The sequence below is a fragment of the Lampetra fluviatilis genome, chromosome 69 (assembly GCF_964198595.1).
Source record: "Lampetra fluviatilis chromosome 69, kcLamFluv1.1, whole genome shotgun sequence".
Classification (NCBI taxonomy): domain Eukaryota; kingdom Metazoa; phylum Chordata; class Hyperoartia; order Petromyzontiformes; family Petromyzontidae; genus Lampetra; species Lampetra fluviatilis.
This window is the reverse complement of record NC_136343.1, coordinates 1,958,419-1,974,603: the sequence shown is the minus strand read 5'-3', so window position 1 is coordinate 1,974,603 and position 16,185 is coordinate 1,958,419. Positions and strand designations below refer to the sequence as shown.

At 51.7% G+C, this 16,185-nt stretch overlaps 1 protein-coding gene across 1 annotated transcript; it reads right to left on the bottom strand.

Annotated features, from left to right (window-relative positions):
• Nucleotides 1-247: 247 nt before the first annotated feature.
• On the bottom strand, nucleotides 248-6,664 carry LOC144952741 (E3 ubiquitin/ISG15 ligase TRIM25-like). Its single transcript, XM_078883232.1, has 6 exons — nucleotides 6,104-6,664; nucleotides 4,881-4,976; nucleotides 3,804-4,037; nucleotides 3,009-3,031; nucleotides 1,999-2,093; nucleotides 248-798 (listed from the first exon to the last, which is right to left on the bottom strand). The coding sequence occupies exons 1-6, from the start codon at nucleotides 6,662-6,664 to the stop codon at nucleotides 248-250; spliced, it is 1,560 nt and encodes a 519-aa protein (XP_078739358.1).
• Between the last annotated feature and the right edge of the window lie 9,521 nt (nucleotides 6,665-16,185).

Here is a 16,185-nt window from a genome sequence, read left to right as displayed (position 1 = left end):
ACCAACCTGACCCCCCCCCCCTTCACCCTCCCACTCCATGCTCACCTCACCCTTCCCTCAATTTTCACCCCAATCCTCCCCTAACCATCACCTTACCGTCCCATAACCTCACCCTCCCCTCATCTTACCTCACCATTCCGTTCAACCTTCTATTTCACCTTCCGTTTCACCTTCCTCTCACTCTCACTTCACCCTGTCCTCACCATCCCCCCTCACTTCCGTTTATTGGGTCTCTCTCTACCCATCCTCAGGATGCATCACTGAGATCCACGATCTTCAATTGTTCATTAGAACACCACACCCACATCCCAGGGTAGATAGGCTGCAAGAATCGCTGCCGAACCTCGTGGATCACCTCCATGGAGTCGGCGTGGTAAAACGCCAGGAGGCCCTCCTCCCAGTGCAGGTGAAGCCCGATTCTGCGGGGGGAGGGGACCTCCCTCACCGACAGTGCAGTCTCCACTCTACCATGAACCACTGAGAAGCTGTCGTCACGTTTCTCTAAACACCAGGACGCGTCGTTCCCTCCCAGCTGCTGTGCAGGACCAGCCCATTTTCGTGGGATCGTCTCGTACGCGACTCCAACCCGCCAATGCCGCGTGTCCCCCACGTCAACCTCCCAGTAGTGGTGGCCTGACGAGAAGCTCTCAGAGCACAGGGCTTGTACACAGCCATCAAACCGGTGTGGGTGATTGGGGCGACCTTGGGAGTCACCGGTCCGCGTCATCGTCCTGAGATCCGAGGAGATCTGCAGACGGTTATGAGCTGAGTTTGTGTCCAGAGTCGGTGAGCGTCCATCTGTGACAACAGTGATCGCAACATCACTACAGAACACCATCATCACCATTATCCACCATCACCACCATCAACATAACCATCACAAACCATCTTCGCCATCAATATCAATGACAACAACATAAACATCACAATCACCACCATCATCCAACACTATGAACATCAACAACATCACTATCGCCATCAGCAGCATCACAACCATCATGACCACCACTAGCACTATCACATACAATCACTGCCACCATCACTATCAGCACCTCGACCATCACCACTATCCCCATCACCACCATCTCTAACATCTTCATCACTATCACCAACATCACCAATGTCACCATCATTACCATCACCACGACCGTCACTGTCATCACCACGACGAACACCATCACCAATGCCATCAGCATTCCTATCACTCACATTATCACTAACATCAGCATTATTACCACCATCCTCATCATGACCACTATCACCATCATTATGATCATTGCCAGCATCAGGAACTCATTTGAGGTTGAAACTGCCTAGCAGAGACCCAGGACTGGATCAGATATCACCTGCCACGGATGTTAGCCATGGCGGGTAATCAAACCCAGGTAACTTGGATTGTAGTGCAGTGTGCTAACCACTATGCCACCGCTCCCCCCATGCACAAATGCACAGACACATTCACAGGCACTCACTGCATCTCAACAACACAATTATTCCTGACTCGTAATGCTGATTATTTACACAAGAACACCACACTGAGTCTCATGGCTCTGTTCAGTAGGGTCCTGGAATGGGCTGTGAACAAAGACAAAGATCCCCTGTGTAGCCTCAACAGACCATTGGGGCAAGTGATGTTAGCGAGTGTCTATGAAGACCAGCATGGCACACGAGGAAGTGGGTGGCCAGCACCACGCCCGACCTACTTTGTCTCCCTAGTAGCGATTTTGTTCAAATACCGCATCAAGTTCCCTGATGTAAACAAAGATAAATATTCCCCGTGCAGGCTTAACAGACTGTCGGGGCAAATCAGCACATTTGAAAGCTGGCACAGCACATGAGGGGCTGGGTGGCCAGCACTACGCCTGGCCACCTTTGTCTCCCTAGTGGTGATGTTTATACACAACACCAGGTAATCATTTTAGTCGACCTCGTGCACACACGGGGATAATTTATTGTGAAGATGGCCCCATCACCCATGTTTCACACTGAAGAACTCACACAAGATTTTGGCCACAGTTCCCTCGGTGCCTTTAAGCGAGGCAATGTCCTCTTGGCTGCGAGCTAAGGGTGGAGCTGCTGTAACCCTCCATGTCCTGTGAAAGCAGAACAGACATGAGCACTGTTTTACATAGAGCATCGTCACTCACAGGATCATCACATTCAAGATTTGAAGTTTTATTCTAGATTTGACGTTTTCGTGACTGCAAGGATCCATACTCTTTAGTTTTTTCTGTAAAGTCACACAGGTAAAAAAAAAATGAGAATGAAAAAACTAAATTGTCACGACGTTTCGATAGCAACACAAGCAATCTTCCTCAGGTGGGTCAACCACGGCAAGAAAAAACTGCTGAAGTAGGAGTGAGATCTGCCGTGGCACGAGGAGTTAAGTGGACCAACTACACTACTATACAATGCACACTACGCTACTATACAATACACACTAATATACACTAGACTACTATACTGTACACACTACACTACTATACAATACACACTCCACTACTATACAATGCACACTACACTACTATACAATACACACTACGCTACTATACAATACACACTACGCTCCTATACAATACACACTACGCTGCTATACAATACACTACACTACTTTACACTACACACTACACTACTATACAATACAACCTACACTACTATACAATACAACCTACACTACTATACAATACACACTACACTACTATACAATACACACTACTATACACGTAGGTGTATTGTATAGTAGTGTAGTGTGTATTGCATAGTAGCATCATCACACACAGCACCATCAGACAGCATCACCACGCAGTATCAGACAAAGCATCACCACACAGCATAAGCACACAGCACCATCACACACAGCATCACCACTCACAGCTTTACCACACAGCATCATCACACACAGCATCACCATACACAGCATCACGACACACAGCCAATGTCTCACTGCCCACGCCCCACACTCAGTCCCATGTTGTCGTGTGTCGAGTCGTGAGTGAGTCGTCTTTTACCTGCGCGTCTCCTCCAGGTGCCCCTAGGGGAGAGAGAGAGATGCGTTACTGTGACTACATCCAATCCATTGTGATCAGTGTAGTTTCCACTGCAACACCGTGGGTGGAATATAAACCCCAAAGTCTTGGCTTATGACCCCATCATCACCAACACTGACTTAAGGGGTAATTATTTCAGTGAGACCGGTTGATATTGATCTGTGTTGAGAGGAACGTAGGACTAGAAGTTTCTCGATTAACAATGCACATGGTGCAGATCTTGTAGAAGTGATGTTCAAGACACAATGATATCATTAATAAGTGTATGAGACCTCGTATTTATTTTAGCATCCCTGATATGAACAATGAAGGTAGCGCATCCAAGAGGAGGTACACTAAGTAGGAAGCAGAGATGAAATCGGCTCATGAGCAGGCGCTGGTGGATTGCTGCATGGCGGCATCATGAGATGTGGCAACGGCTTGGGGAGGCCTTCATCCATCAGTGGAGAGATTATAGCTGATGATAATCATGAATACCGTGTACATTGTTGTTGTATGGTTGAATTCCAATAACAATTAGTTTATATTCACAATGAAACAAACTTAATGGGAATCTGTTAAAGGACGGGAGTGAATTTAACCGAGAAAATATGAGCTGGGCTTCCACGTGGCAGCCACTTGAGCTGCAATGCGAGTCCATGAGTGGAACTGTGTTCTCAATACCAGTGGATGCAAGCTCCCATTCAGGAGCCTCCCTCTGCTGCTGCTGTTGAGAGGGCTCTTTGCCAATAGCGACACTGGAGACTCATCGCTCACCTGCAGGAACGTGAGCGAGTCCCTCAACTGCGCTAGGGCCTCCAGGCGAGTGGCTGCTGCCTGGAGCTCGCTGATCTCGCGCTGGTCGTGAGCGATCTTCTTCACGATCAGGGACAGCAGCTTGCGCCCTTTCTGCTCCGCTTGCTCTAAAGCCGCCTTCTCCTCCGCATCCAACGCTGCTCTCGCGCTGGAAAATCTGACCAAGATTAAGGCCTTTTCATCTGTCACGGATTCCTGCAAAGACACATAAATGCCACCTCTGTTCATGAAATGTCTAGTTATTTGTGAAACGACATTCAGGTCGGTGTGACCCGAGTGCAACTCTAAGGTGTCCAGAGAATGATACGAGTCTGCAACACTGAGGCTTCCTTCTTCCTCTGCCTCTGATAACGCCACTTTGCATTTTAAGTACAACACGATTCGCCATAACTTGCAGAAGCTGTGAGGCAATGGAATCATCAAATACCATCATGAGTACATTTAGCGTCTGTGCCATTACCATTGCGCAAGGTTATCAGGACGATGTTTTATTTACCGTCGCATGAAGTGAAGGGAAATCTGTAATTTGCCTTCAACAAGTAGAGCCTTAATGAAATGGGAAGGTAGGCTAATTCCTCTTCAAATGAATGTTTTGCACGTGAGAAAAAACACATATGTATGGATGAAGAGAGGGGATCATGAAACCACTTGCTATACTGCCACCTGGCCACCCTAAAGCCTGATTGGTTTCACTAAGATGGTGTACAACAGTCTATGCGTGATCCACTTACTCTGACACCAGAGTATTGGATAATAGGTACGTAGCACCTCATCTGAGCAATATAGTTAACAGTCATTGAAGTGGTAAGTTATATGGAGATATGGGAATGTGGAATTTTCACCACTGTTTCAGTTTCTCAGTGGAGATGGGAACCACATCTTTGCACGTCCTGATTATTGAGGCGTATTAAGTGTTGTGTTTTTAGTCCCAAGATGTGTTTGGAGCCAAGTCCACGTGAATGATGGGAGTTGTCCTCCATCACAAACCCTACTCAGAGTGGAGTCACAGGGTCACAGAGTCTGGCCCAGACGTGGTACCTGCACGTCCTTGCGACCGGCCACCATCCGCCTCACGGACTCCTCCGCCACCGCCCTCTTCACCTCCACCACCCGCGTCTCCTCCCCCACTTGTTTCTGTGAGAGACGTCACCAGGGGATACTTCACTCACTCTCTGAGCGTCCCCTCTCACCCCCGCTCCACGCAAACCCCCCACAGCAGCGATGGAGGCTGGGGGAGCAAGCGCTGCAGGGAACTGATTTCACGAGGAGCTCAAACGTGCACAGGGCTACCTAAGTAGTGGGTGGGGCTACCTATGTAGTGGGTTGGGCTGCTGGAGTAGTGGGTGGACAGGGCACCAGAGTGGCGAGATATTCTCTGCATTGCCTGCTATTCAGGAGATCGTGGGTACGAAACTTCACTTGATGCCTGTTTATGCAGTTTGCATGTCTCTCTCCATGGTCGCATAGATTTTTCTCCGGGTCCTCCGGTTTTTCTGTTCACGTTTAGGAAGGTGCGTTTAGAGTATTTGGCTGCCATACATTTAGACCTGATAAGCCACTTTGTTGAGCTGTCATTTGTGGCTAGGTTTCCAGCTACATAGCTCTGTGAGTTTCATTTGGTAAAATAAAAATTGGTCAAGTTTAGTTTTACATGGCACAAGGAAGGGCTGCCATGTCTTTGTTGAGTGTCGGAGAAATTTGGTAACGAGCATTTGGATTAAAATATAAAAACGATCACGAAATACTTGGTCTATCAAAATCAAGTGACATTTCTGGAACGCCAAGTCCAGTGACCCGGTAGCTGCTGTCGAGTGCGGCGCTTAACTAGCACAGATTGGCACGAGGCTTCGAAGCGGTGAGCACTGCGGCTCACCCAGTCCCAGTCGCTTTACATTTCGTTTATATTTTAGGGAATGCTCCTCTCTACCACAAACCACTTTTTGTATACGAACCACAGTCGATGCATTCACGTAATTTTAAGAAAGCATTGTACGCATTCAAGTTCTTCAGTTTTATCAAATATACCAAGAGCACATTTATAAATTTGCCATACAACAGCATTAATAATAACATGTGGTTGTATTATTTTTGCACTATGACAACCTCAGCATACTTTATATTAAAACAATGTTAAAATGTGAAGGAAAAATGGGCAGCTGAGAGAGGAATGATATTTAGTTGGATATTATTGTTCAGTTCGTACTTGGAAATTGTGATTTCGTGCACGAAAGGCTCCCGCTCACACACGCAGACCGTCTCACCTCCCGTGTCTTGTGCTCATCCTCCAGCGTAGCCACATCGTGACCCTTGTGGTCTCCTGCGATGATGCAGGTTGTGCAGACCAAGCTCTCGTCCTGTCGGCAGTAAAACTCAAGCTCCTTTCTGTGCGTCTTGCACTTGCGTTCTTCAGGATTCGTGGCTGGATCCACCAGAATGTGGCTACTTAACTTCGGGTTCTCCTGATGAGGCTTCAAATGAGTCGCACAGTAGGACATATCACACCTGAGGCAGGTCTTGGAGGCAGCGGTTGTGCCATCGTTACAGAAGTCACACAAGACCACGGTGGCCATTTTCTTTGCGGCACTACGCTGCTCCACCAGGTTGGCGAGCGTCACGCTCTTGTTCAGCTGGGGCCTCTGAGGGAAGGTCACTCGGCACTGCGGGCAGGAGAAGGACTCTGCCGCATCCCAGACGCCCTCCACGCACTTGAGGCAGAACGAGTGGCCGCAGCTGAGCGTGCAGGGGCAGCGGGAGGCGTCCAGGCAGATGGGGCAGGTCAACTCCCCTGGGGCCTCGCTACCACTGGGAGCCGCACTCGTCATGGCCGTGTGGCTTCACTCAGAGATGGGCGCTGGATGTAGCTCAGGCAGTCGCTGGCTGTAGCTCAGGCAGTCTCTGTCTGTAGCTCAGGCAGCCGCTGGCTGTAGCTCAGGCAGCCGCTGGCTGTAGCTTCAGAAAATCGCTGGCTGTAGCTTCAGACAATCGCTGGCTGTAGCTCAGTAAATCTCTGGCGGTAACTCTGGCAGTCTCTGTAGCTCAGGCAGTCTCTGGCTGCGTCTGAGATACTAAACGAGGAACAAGCTACGTAAATAGGTGACTATGACGTCTTTTCGTTTGATTTGCATATCACGGGGCGTGCCCTGGAATGTGTTGACGTGTGAGCGAGTACAGCCGCCTCCACTCCATGGGTGGCTAAAAAAAAGACTCGGATTACCTCGTCTCAAATTCTCATCCTCACCTCTACTCATCTCATCACAACTCAACTCATCTCAACTCACATCATCTCACCTCATCTCAACTCACATCATTTCAACTCAACTCATTTCAACTTACCTCACTTCAACTCACATCAACTGACCTCACCTCAACTCACCTCATCTCAACTCACCTCACCTCATCTCACCTCCCCCCAAGTCACCTCATCTCAACTCACCTCAACTCACCTCAACTTCCCTCGTCTTAATGCACCTCATCTCACCTCAACTCAACTCAACAAGCCACGTAAATGGGTGACAATGAAGTATGACGTCTTTCAGTTTGATTTGCATATCACGAGGCGTGCCCTGGAATGTGTTTACGTGTGAGCGAGTACAGACGACTCCACTCCAGGGGTGGATGAAAAAATAAGACTCGGATCACCTCGACTCAAATTCTCATCCTCATCTCTACTCACCTCATCACAACTCAACTCACCTCATTTCAACTCACTACAATAGGATTTATATTGGAAAATATATAGCAAGTACTAGTATGGTAATGTAAGTTTTCTATCAGTTTCACAGTCAAGCTCACGTCAAATTAGTCAACGTCGCTGTACGTGTATTGCTTTTCATAGACTGTAGGTTAAAGTCACTTTGTAAAAACTGTAATACTTAAGACAATAACATGTACTGTGTTTTTTTTACCCTTGATTTTTTCACTTGAAACATTTTCTTTAATGACAGCATAATGACGCTTGCATCTGACTCATGTGGACACGATGCACGCCCAGGGGTGAATGGTAGATTGGGAGGGAGAAGGGGAGGGAGGGTTGTGACGTCGGCAGCACGCAGGAATTCGGCTCAACGCTGTGGGGCGCTGTGGTGACGCACCGTGACGTCAACACTTGCCCACTCACCCGCCAGGATTCTAGCCATTCAGCCAGGAATATAGTCAGCAAAACTTATGAACATATATGTACAGCAATGGTTATGTAGTGGTGATAACTACTCGCTGTTCGCAAGCTGTGAGAGAGCAGTTAGTAAACAAGGTTTTCCCGCTCAATTAAACGGTTAGGGTCAATTGGGGTGAGGTAGGATCCAAACGCCAGATTGGGAAGGACCAATCGGAGGGGTCCACGAGGTGGCCGGGGATTGGTCAACCAGGCCACGAACAGGTATAAAAGCCGGAGCGCTGAGAGCTCTTGGTTAGTTTTGCTACACGAAGACCCAAGTCGGCTGAAGACAGCTAGGACCCTGGACCAAGCCTTCCAGCCCTTGTCAGGGCTGGGGCTCAGTGTAACCAGTGGTCAGGGGAGATAGGTCCTGGATAGGACCCTCCCTAGCTCCCAGCCGTCCCGCCCTTGTGAGGGCGAAGGTCTTGAGCGACCAGAGGTCGGGGACCCGCCGGGCCAGCGGCGGGTCAGTGTGCCTCCCCTAGGTCCCAGCCGGAGGACGCTAGGCTAGCGGGGAGATCAGATAGCCGGCAAGTCCGGAGGCTGTAGCTCCTTAGAATAGGAGCGAAGTGTGAGTGTGAGCTGTGCAGGGTCGGAGGCTGTACCTCCTCAGGTTAACGGATAAGGGGACCGTATACCCCTTGTTTGTTAGGGACTGTGTAATTAAGACAATAAACTGTGTGGGCCATAAAGAAGTTATTAGTCCGTCCTTTACAACACTACATTTGGCGTCAGAAGATGGAAACAAGACGAACGAACCGCACGCGAAGTTCGGACGACGCAAGCTCCAACTCACTCGTGGGTGCTGAGGGCGGCGCTGAAGACGCCGGCATGCCGACAGCCGCCCCACCACTAGCGGTTCAGCCGATCACCGCGAGCGGGGGCATCTAGGCTGCTCACGCCCGTCTCGCCCAGCTGCGGGCGGAGCGGAGCGACCGACGGCGGACATTCCCGCCATCACAAACCCGGAAGAAGTCGACTTTCCCGCCGATGGGTCACGTGGTTCCGCCGGAAGCGGAAGCCATGTGCATGCTGGGAACTCCGGCGGCCAATCACGGCACACCGCGTCATCAGAGCGCAACAGTGCCTCTGCAGGACGCTCCAGCAACGCCACGTCATCACGGCTGCGACGCCATACAGTAAATGTCATAGATGAAGCGATCGCCGCGTTCGGGACCGAGTCCGACCTGGACGAAGAGGACGACACGGCTGCTCTACAACAACGTCTGCCCGTCTTCCGTGAATTCTCGTCCACAGGGGGCGACTGGGGGGCATTTGAGCGTCGCTTCCTCAGCCACCAGGAGATGGTGGGCTGGTCAGATGTACAGGCTCTACATGCACTACCAGCCACCTTGGACGACGACTCTCTCGCTGCGCTCATCTCCATTCCCAAGCGACAAAGAGCGACACTACAAGCAGCACTTCGGCGGCTGTCCGATGTCTACGGACCTCCTTCCGCCACACGCCACCAGTTTTACGAGAGACGGTGCAAGCCAAGAGAATCGCCATTGGCGTTCCGCACCGCACTACTCGCCATTGCAAGAGCGGCTTATCCCCGCATGGACGATGAAGCCATAGACGATCTCGTCCTACAGAAGATGGTGGAGATGGCGCGGGGACTGCGCCTTGTCATCCAAGCCATGGATGATGAAGACATGTGCTCATTGCGAGCTGCCCGGAGCATCCATGCTCACTTGATGCTCGACCAGAACGAGCCCATCACCGCATCGGCTACGACATCATGGCCTGCCAGCAGGGACGACGATCGCTCTCCAGATCGGGTCTTCTCCACGTCCAGGGCGACAAGTCGCCGATCACCGGATCGCACCAGACGCCGCGACGATCAAGAGCGGGGACGGGCCTTTCCCCGTAGCGACGTGACGTGCTTCAACTGTGGCCGCCGAGGCCACATCTCTTCCGACTGCCGTGCACCTCGTCGACGCTCCTCCAGATCCCAAGACCGGGACCACAGGGCTCCCAGCGCACCGCGGCATAAACAGGTGAGTCGCGGCACCCCTCATGCTCGGCCCTCACTCACACCTTACACACCACAATGCACCGTTGACTTCGCTCGGGATTCGGCGTATGACGCGCGGTGTTCGGGCGACTCTTCACGGCCACTCCGACCTGGGCAGTGGTCAGAGCTGGCCCATAGGGTGGTCGCAGCGACGGCGGGTTCCTCAGTGATTGTTGGTTCGATCGAGGGGGTAGAGTTTCGCGTGCTTGTCGATACCGGTGCATCAGCCACTATAATTTCCGATTTAATTTATAACATACTGCCGGTGCGATGTCGACCATTGCAAAAGGTCTCTGTTCCGTTTTTTGCCGCAAATGGAAGTTCGCTGGGGATTCTCGGGCAAATTCGGGCGCAAATTGCGATTGGTAATATTAAATTGGCCGGCCCTGTTTTTGTCTCTTCCTCCATCGCGGTACCGTGTCTCCTGGGTACTGATTTTCTCGCCAAAATGCCGATTGAAATCCTCATCGTCCAGGGATGTATTGAACTCCCGTCGGGCCGCCGGATGGCATTTTTACCCGCAGCCACGCATTCACGGACGGCAAATGCCTCCGTGCAGGCTGTTACGGCTTGTCATGTACGCATTCCGCCAGGGGCACAAATGCTTGTACCCTTGCGGTTAAAGAAACCGCTCGCTCCTACCGCCTCGGTAAATGGCATTCTGTTGGGGCCCTCCAACACAGCAGTTAAGAGCCTATCATTGGTGGCCGCACAGACTCTCGTAGCGGGCGACAGAGAGCCATTTTTACAAGTTTAAAATGTTGGTCTGTCCGAAACCGTCATTCCACAGGGGACAGTGCTCGCTCATGCGACAGTGGCGCCTCTGGGGACCGAGGTTGTTGGATATGTATCTGACAGTCGGCAGCCGCGCCCTCCTCCTAAGTTAGACGAGGGATGGATTGACGCTCTCTGCGCGAATGCCGGCGATTTATCCGGGTCACAGCAGATTAAATTGCAGGCTCTTTGGCGGGAATTCTCGGATGTGTTCAGCAAATCACAATTTGATATTGGCTGCACCAAGCTGTTGCGTCACCACATTGATATTGGTGACGCTGCCCCTATCTGTCAAAACCCGTTTTGGCTCAGCCCGGCGGAGAAACAGCATGTGAAATGGGCAGTTGACGACATGCTGGCGGCTGATATCATTTCTCCTCCTTCAACCAGCCCCTGGGGTGCTCCGATAGTGCTGGTCAAAAAGCACGATGGCAGTCTTCGATTCTGTGTAGATTTTCGGCGCCTAAATAAATTTCCGTGGCTGACGCCTATCCTCTTCCACGTATGGATGAGTCATTGGATGCTCTGGCAGGGGCGCGTTATTTTTCCACCTTAGACCTTTTGTCGGGGTTTTGGCAACTTCCCCTCGATGAAGCGTCAAAACAAAAGACTGCTTTTCGGATACCACAGGGCCTTTTTGAGTTTAATAGATTGCCCATGGGTCTCCACTCGGCCCCAGCGACGTTTTAGAGACTCATGGAGCTGGTCCTCGCTGGGCTCCAGTGGGACTCATGTCTCATATATCTTGACGACGTTATCGTCTTTGGCCGCACGTTCAACGAACACATTGAACGGTTGTGCGCTGTTTTCTAAAAGATGCGAGCTGCTAACCTGAAATTCAAACCGCAGAAGTGCCACCTTCTGCATGAGTCTGTGCGCTATCTGGGCCACATAGTCAGCCGCTCGGGAATTTCCACAGACCCTGAAAAGACAAAATGTGTCAGCAAATGGCCTACCCCCACCTTTGCGGGGGATGTTCGCAGCTTTATCGGGTTCGCGTCATATTACCGACGGTTTGTGGCTGGTTTCGCTACAATCGCCAAGCCACTGCATGCTCTTACGGCGAAAGGGGTCAAATTTCATTGGGGAGATGCTGAACAGGCCGCATTTGACTCCTTGCGGAATGCTTTCATAGCAGCACCGCCCTTAGCTTACCCCGATTTTGCAAAACCATTTATTCTGGACACCGATGCCAGCAACACCGGAATCGGCGGGGTACTATCCCAAACCATAAATGGCGTTGATAGGGTCGTTGCCTATGGAAGCAGGGTTTTGTCCCCTGCAGAGCAACGCTATTGCGTGACCCGATGCGAGCTGCTGGCCATTGTTTATTTCATACAGCAATACAGGCCATACCTGTACGGTCAACGGTTTACTGTTCGCTCTGATCACTCTGCATTGCAATACGCTTTGCGCGTTGACCAACCGTCTGGCCAGCTCTCCCGATGGCTTGAAGTCCTCCAGGATTACAATTTTATGGTGATTTACCGCAAGGGTACACAGCACAATAATGCCGACGCTCTATCTCGTCTTCCGCCAGAAAAAAAATGCGCGTACTTTACGGGTTCTGGCCGCTGCAAGCCGCCAATGGTACAGCCGGTTGCACCTCCTGAAACATTTTTTGCCACGTTTCCCTCCGATTCTGTGCCGGAGGCGGACCACGAAAGTCCGCCAGCGACTGACGACTTGCTGGGGATGACGCTGGATGAATGGAGTCGGCACCAAATGAACGACGCGTCATTGTTGCCTCTGCGTCGTCGCGCATGTGATACGACCTCACGTTCGGGTAAATTGAACTCTTTTGCTATGCGGCGCGGTCTGGTCATGCATTGGGATGCTGATTCCTGCCAGTACAAAATTGTGGTGCCTTCGGCTTTGCGGTGTACGGCCATGTGCACGGCACACGAGCGATTGTCGCACCTGGGTGTGCACAAAACCATGGGTTTGCTAAGATTGCAATTTTACTGGCCGGGCATGCTTCGCGACATGACTGGTATTTTAATGGGCTGCACCCAATGTGCGCAACGAAAGCCGCCAGTGAAGCCAACATGCCCACCACTGCAGCCCATATCGGTATCCCGTGTGAACGAGCTGGTTGCTCTTGACATTTTGGGGCCTTTCCCTACAACGCCTCGTGGTAACAAGTACCTTCTGGTTGGGGTTGAGTATTTTACACGGTGGCCTATGGCCTGGGCCCTCCCCAACCAGTCGGCAGCAGCCGTCGTGAACGCCTTTTTTCAAGGCTATGTGTTGGACAAGGGCACTCCAGAACGGCTGCTGACCGATCAGGGAAGACATTTTTCAAGTACCCTGTTGAGCGAGGTATGCAGCCTGTTGGGCACTAAGAAGGTGCGCACTTCGCCCTATCACCCCCAAACAGATGTCATGGTGGAGCGGCTGCATAGAACCCTCACCTCTATGCTATGCCATCAGGTTGATGAATCCCACGTAAACTGGGACTTGCAGATCCCAGGGGTCCTCGCTGCTTACCGCATGGCGCCACATGCAGCGACGGGGTTCTCCTCGTTTTTCCTAATGTATGGCAGGGAGGCCATTCCCCCCACTGACGTTCGGCTTGGGATAGAGCAGCTTCCACGGTCATTGAAGCTCGCTGATCATTTACGCTTCAATCTCCAGAAGCTGTCTGAGGCACGTGATGCGGCGATTGAAAATTCGCCTCCCACTAGCGGGCCAATTCGAGGTTGCAAGCCACTCGCACGTCCATGCATCGGTGGGCACCAGGTGATAAGGCATGGCTTCATTGCCCCCAGGTACCGGTGTCCACATCGGCAAAGCTCCTTAAACCATGGCAGGGTCCGGTTGAAGTCGTCGAGATTGTGCGACCACAATGTATTAAAATCCGTTGGGGGCAGCGTCGCTGGTTTGTGCACCCTTCTCGCCTGAAGCCATTTGTTGCTCCGCGCGGCTCTGCGTCAAACTCACAACACGATGGCCGAGCGTGTGATGTGTCCGACGACCCGGATGTCGCCCCGTTGGTACCTAATCCACGGCGCAGACGTGTCATTCCTCCCGCAGATGATGCGGGACTGATGGAGTCGTGCGAGCCGCGTTCTGCCACTGGGAACCGGGGGGCGTCACGAGTCTCTACAGAGAGGCCTCAGGACCCACCCAACATTTTTGTCAGGCTGCCTTACCTGCCCGACATTTTTGCCAGGCTGCCTCACCCACTTGCGCCGGGAGTCTCCGCAGAGAGGCCTCCTGACCCACCCAACATGTTTGCCAGGCTGCCTGACCCGTCTGCACCAAGAGTCTCCGCAGAGAGGCCCCCTGTCCCTACCGATATTTTTGCCAGGCTGCCTGACCAGCCTGCAACCCGGATAAGGACACCCATCCCCTACGATGGGCCCGCGAAATATACGCGGGCTAAATCGCGTCGGTTTTCATGATTGACCATCGTTTTTTTTCTGCAGTGGAACGCTGCATGGGTTGTTGCGTCGTGAATGTCGTTATTGGTGATTTTCTCTCACCGTGTACATATGTTGTGTTATTGGGGGGGGGGGGGTATTTATATTGGGCGTTCTTGTTGTTCTTGTGGTTCTTGTTTTTTTTTTGGCACACGCATCCGTTCATTGATGGGGAGTTTTTCTCTTTGTAACAGCCGGGATGGCTGAGGCTTCCAAAGGGGGGGGGGGGGGGGGTGATGTAGTGGTGATAACTACTCGCTGTTCGCAAGCTGTGAGAGAGCGGATCATAAACAAGGTTTTCCTGCTCAATCAAACGGTCAGGGTCAAATGGGGTGAGGTAGGATCCAAATGTCAGATTGGGAATGACCAATCGGAGGGTCCCACAAGGTGGCCACACACAGATCACAGACGCTACGCCGACGTTCTGCCCACACACACAGAAATCACACTACACCGATATTCTGTACTAGAGTTTATTAATGGCCCCAATACGCATTCCCCGGAGGAGTAATATTTCGCGCGGAGAGCCTAGCGTAACTCTGCCTATGAACCCAGTTGCTCACACGTCCTACCACCTACCTTGAAACTGGACTCGCGGTGTCCCACGGACGCCGAGAGAGTCGGAGGGAGAAGGACGAGAGAAGACTTGCCCAATCACTGGCTCGCAGCAGCACTTGCTGGCATCACACGGATGCTGTGCGCGGCTTCAAGAGGCAGGACGGCTGGCAGGGAGTGGGTCGTTACGGCCCGGAGGTTGTAGACAACTAACGCAATCATCCCGGGGCTCCCACCTTTATACTCTAAACTTCAAAGGCCCGAGGGGGGGGGGGGGGAGGACGTCGCATCGCGCAGCCAATCACGTGCCTACCTTTCAATTTGCAACTGATGCCCCGCCCTCACCTGGAGCGTCCTTTATGCCTCCACCCATCGTGTTCTTAGTTTGAGCCTTCGGTTTTGCTCTTCGCGCCTAATATTCCACCATGCGTCCTCCCCCCAATGTTGTGAGTAACTCATTGCGGTTGGCCCAGGGAACCTCTGCTTTTTGCGCCCATACAATTTTAAGCCAATTTAGGGGCACCGCAATGTAACCTGTCCTGTGGGGGTCGGCCAATCTACTGGCACCAGGAAACCGTGGGACTCTCCTCCTCGGGGCCCTTCGGATTAAAACCCGATGTGCCAGGCAACCCCCTACCAGGACACTACGTGGGTGCGCTGCATGCGGGTGGGTGTTTAGTGCGTTGGGCGGGAGGGAGTCGCGGCGCTTGCAGAGTTGCTCCGTGGTCGTGGCACCACAGTTGTGTATCTGTGTGTTTGTGTATCTGTGTGTTTGTGTCCGTGTGTTTATGTATCTGTGTTTATGTATCTGTGTGTTTGTGTATATGTGCGTGTATGTATCTGTGTGTTTGTGTCCTTGTGTGTTTACGTGTGCATGGTTTCATTTTTAACGTGGTGTACTTTATACATTAGTGTGTGATACACCCTCGTGTGAATTACTGTACAGTGTTCGAGAAGCGTGGCATACTGTAGTGGTTGACTGTCGTCTCTGGTCCATTGCAGCTTGTATATCACAGCATGTAGTGCACTACAGTGTTTACAGTGCGGGTCATGTGTTGTGAGTGTGCTGCAAGCTGTGTGTGTGTGTGAACCATAGTGGTATGAGTGCGGGGTTGTGTATGTATAGTGGGTTCAATTTAGGTGCACACACTTCTTGGGAGGCAACACTCATTAATTGGAACAGTAAGTATTATAACACTGTACATTACACATAGGGTGGTGACCACCAACCTACTCTAGCTAACACACACTTCTCTAACTCTCAGCTACTCTAGCGTGACCCAGCCAGGTGGGCTACTGGCAGGTCCGCTGACTGGAGGCTTGACTCTTCTTGGCGTCTTCACGATGCATCTTCATTCTTGGCACGGGCAGCCCCGAACCTCGTGAGGAGGCTGCTTATATGGGGCTTGGCGTGCCCGG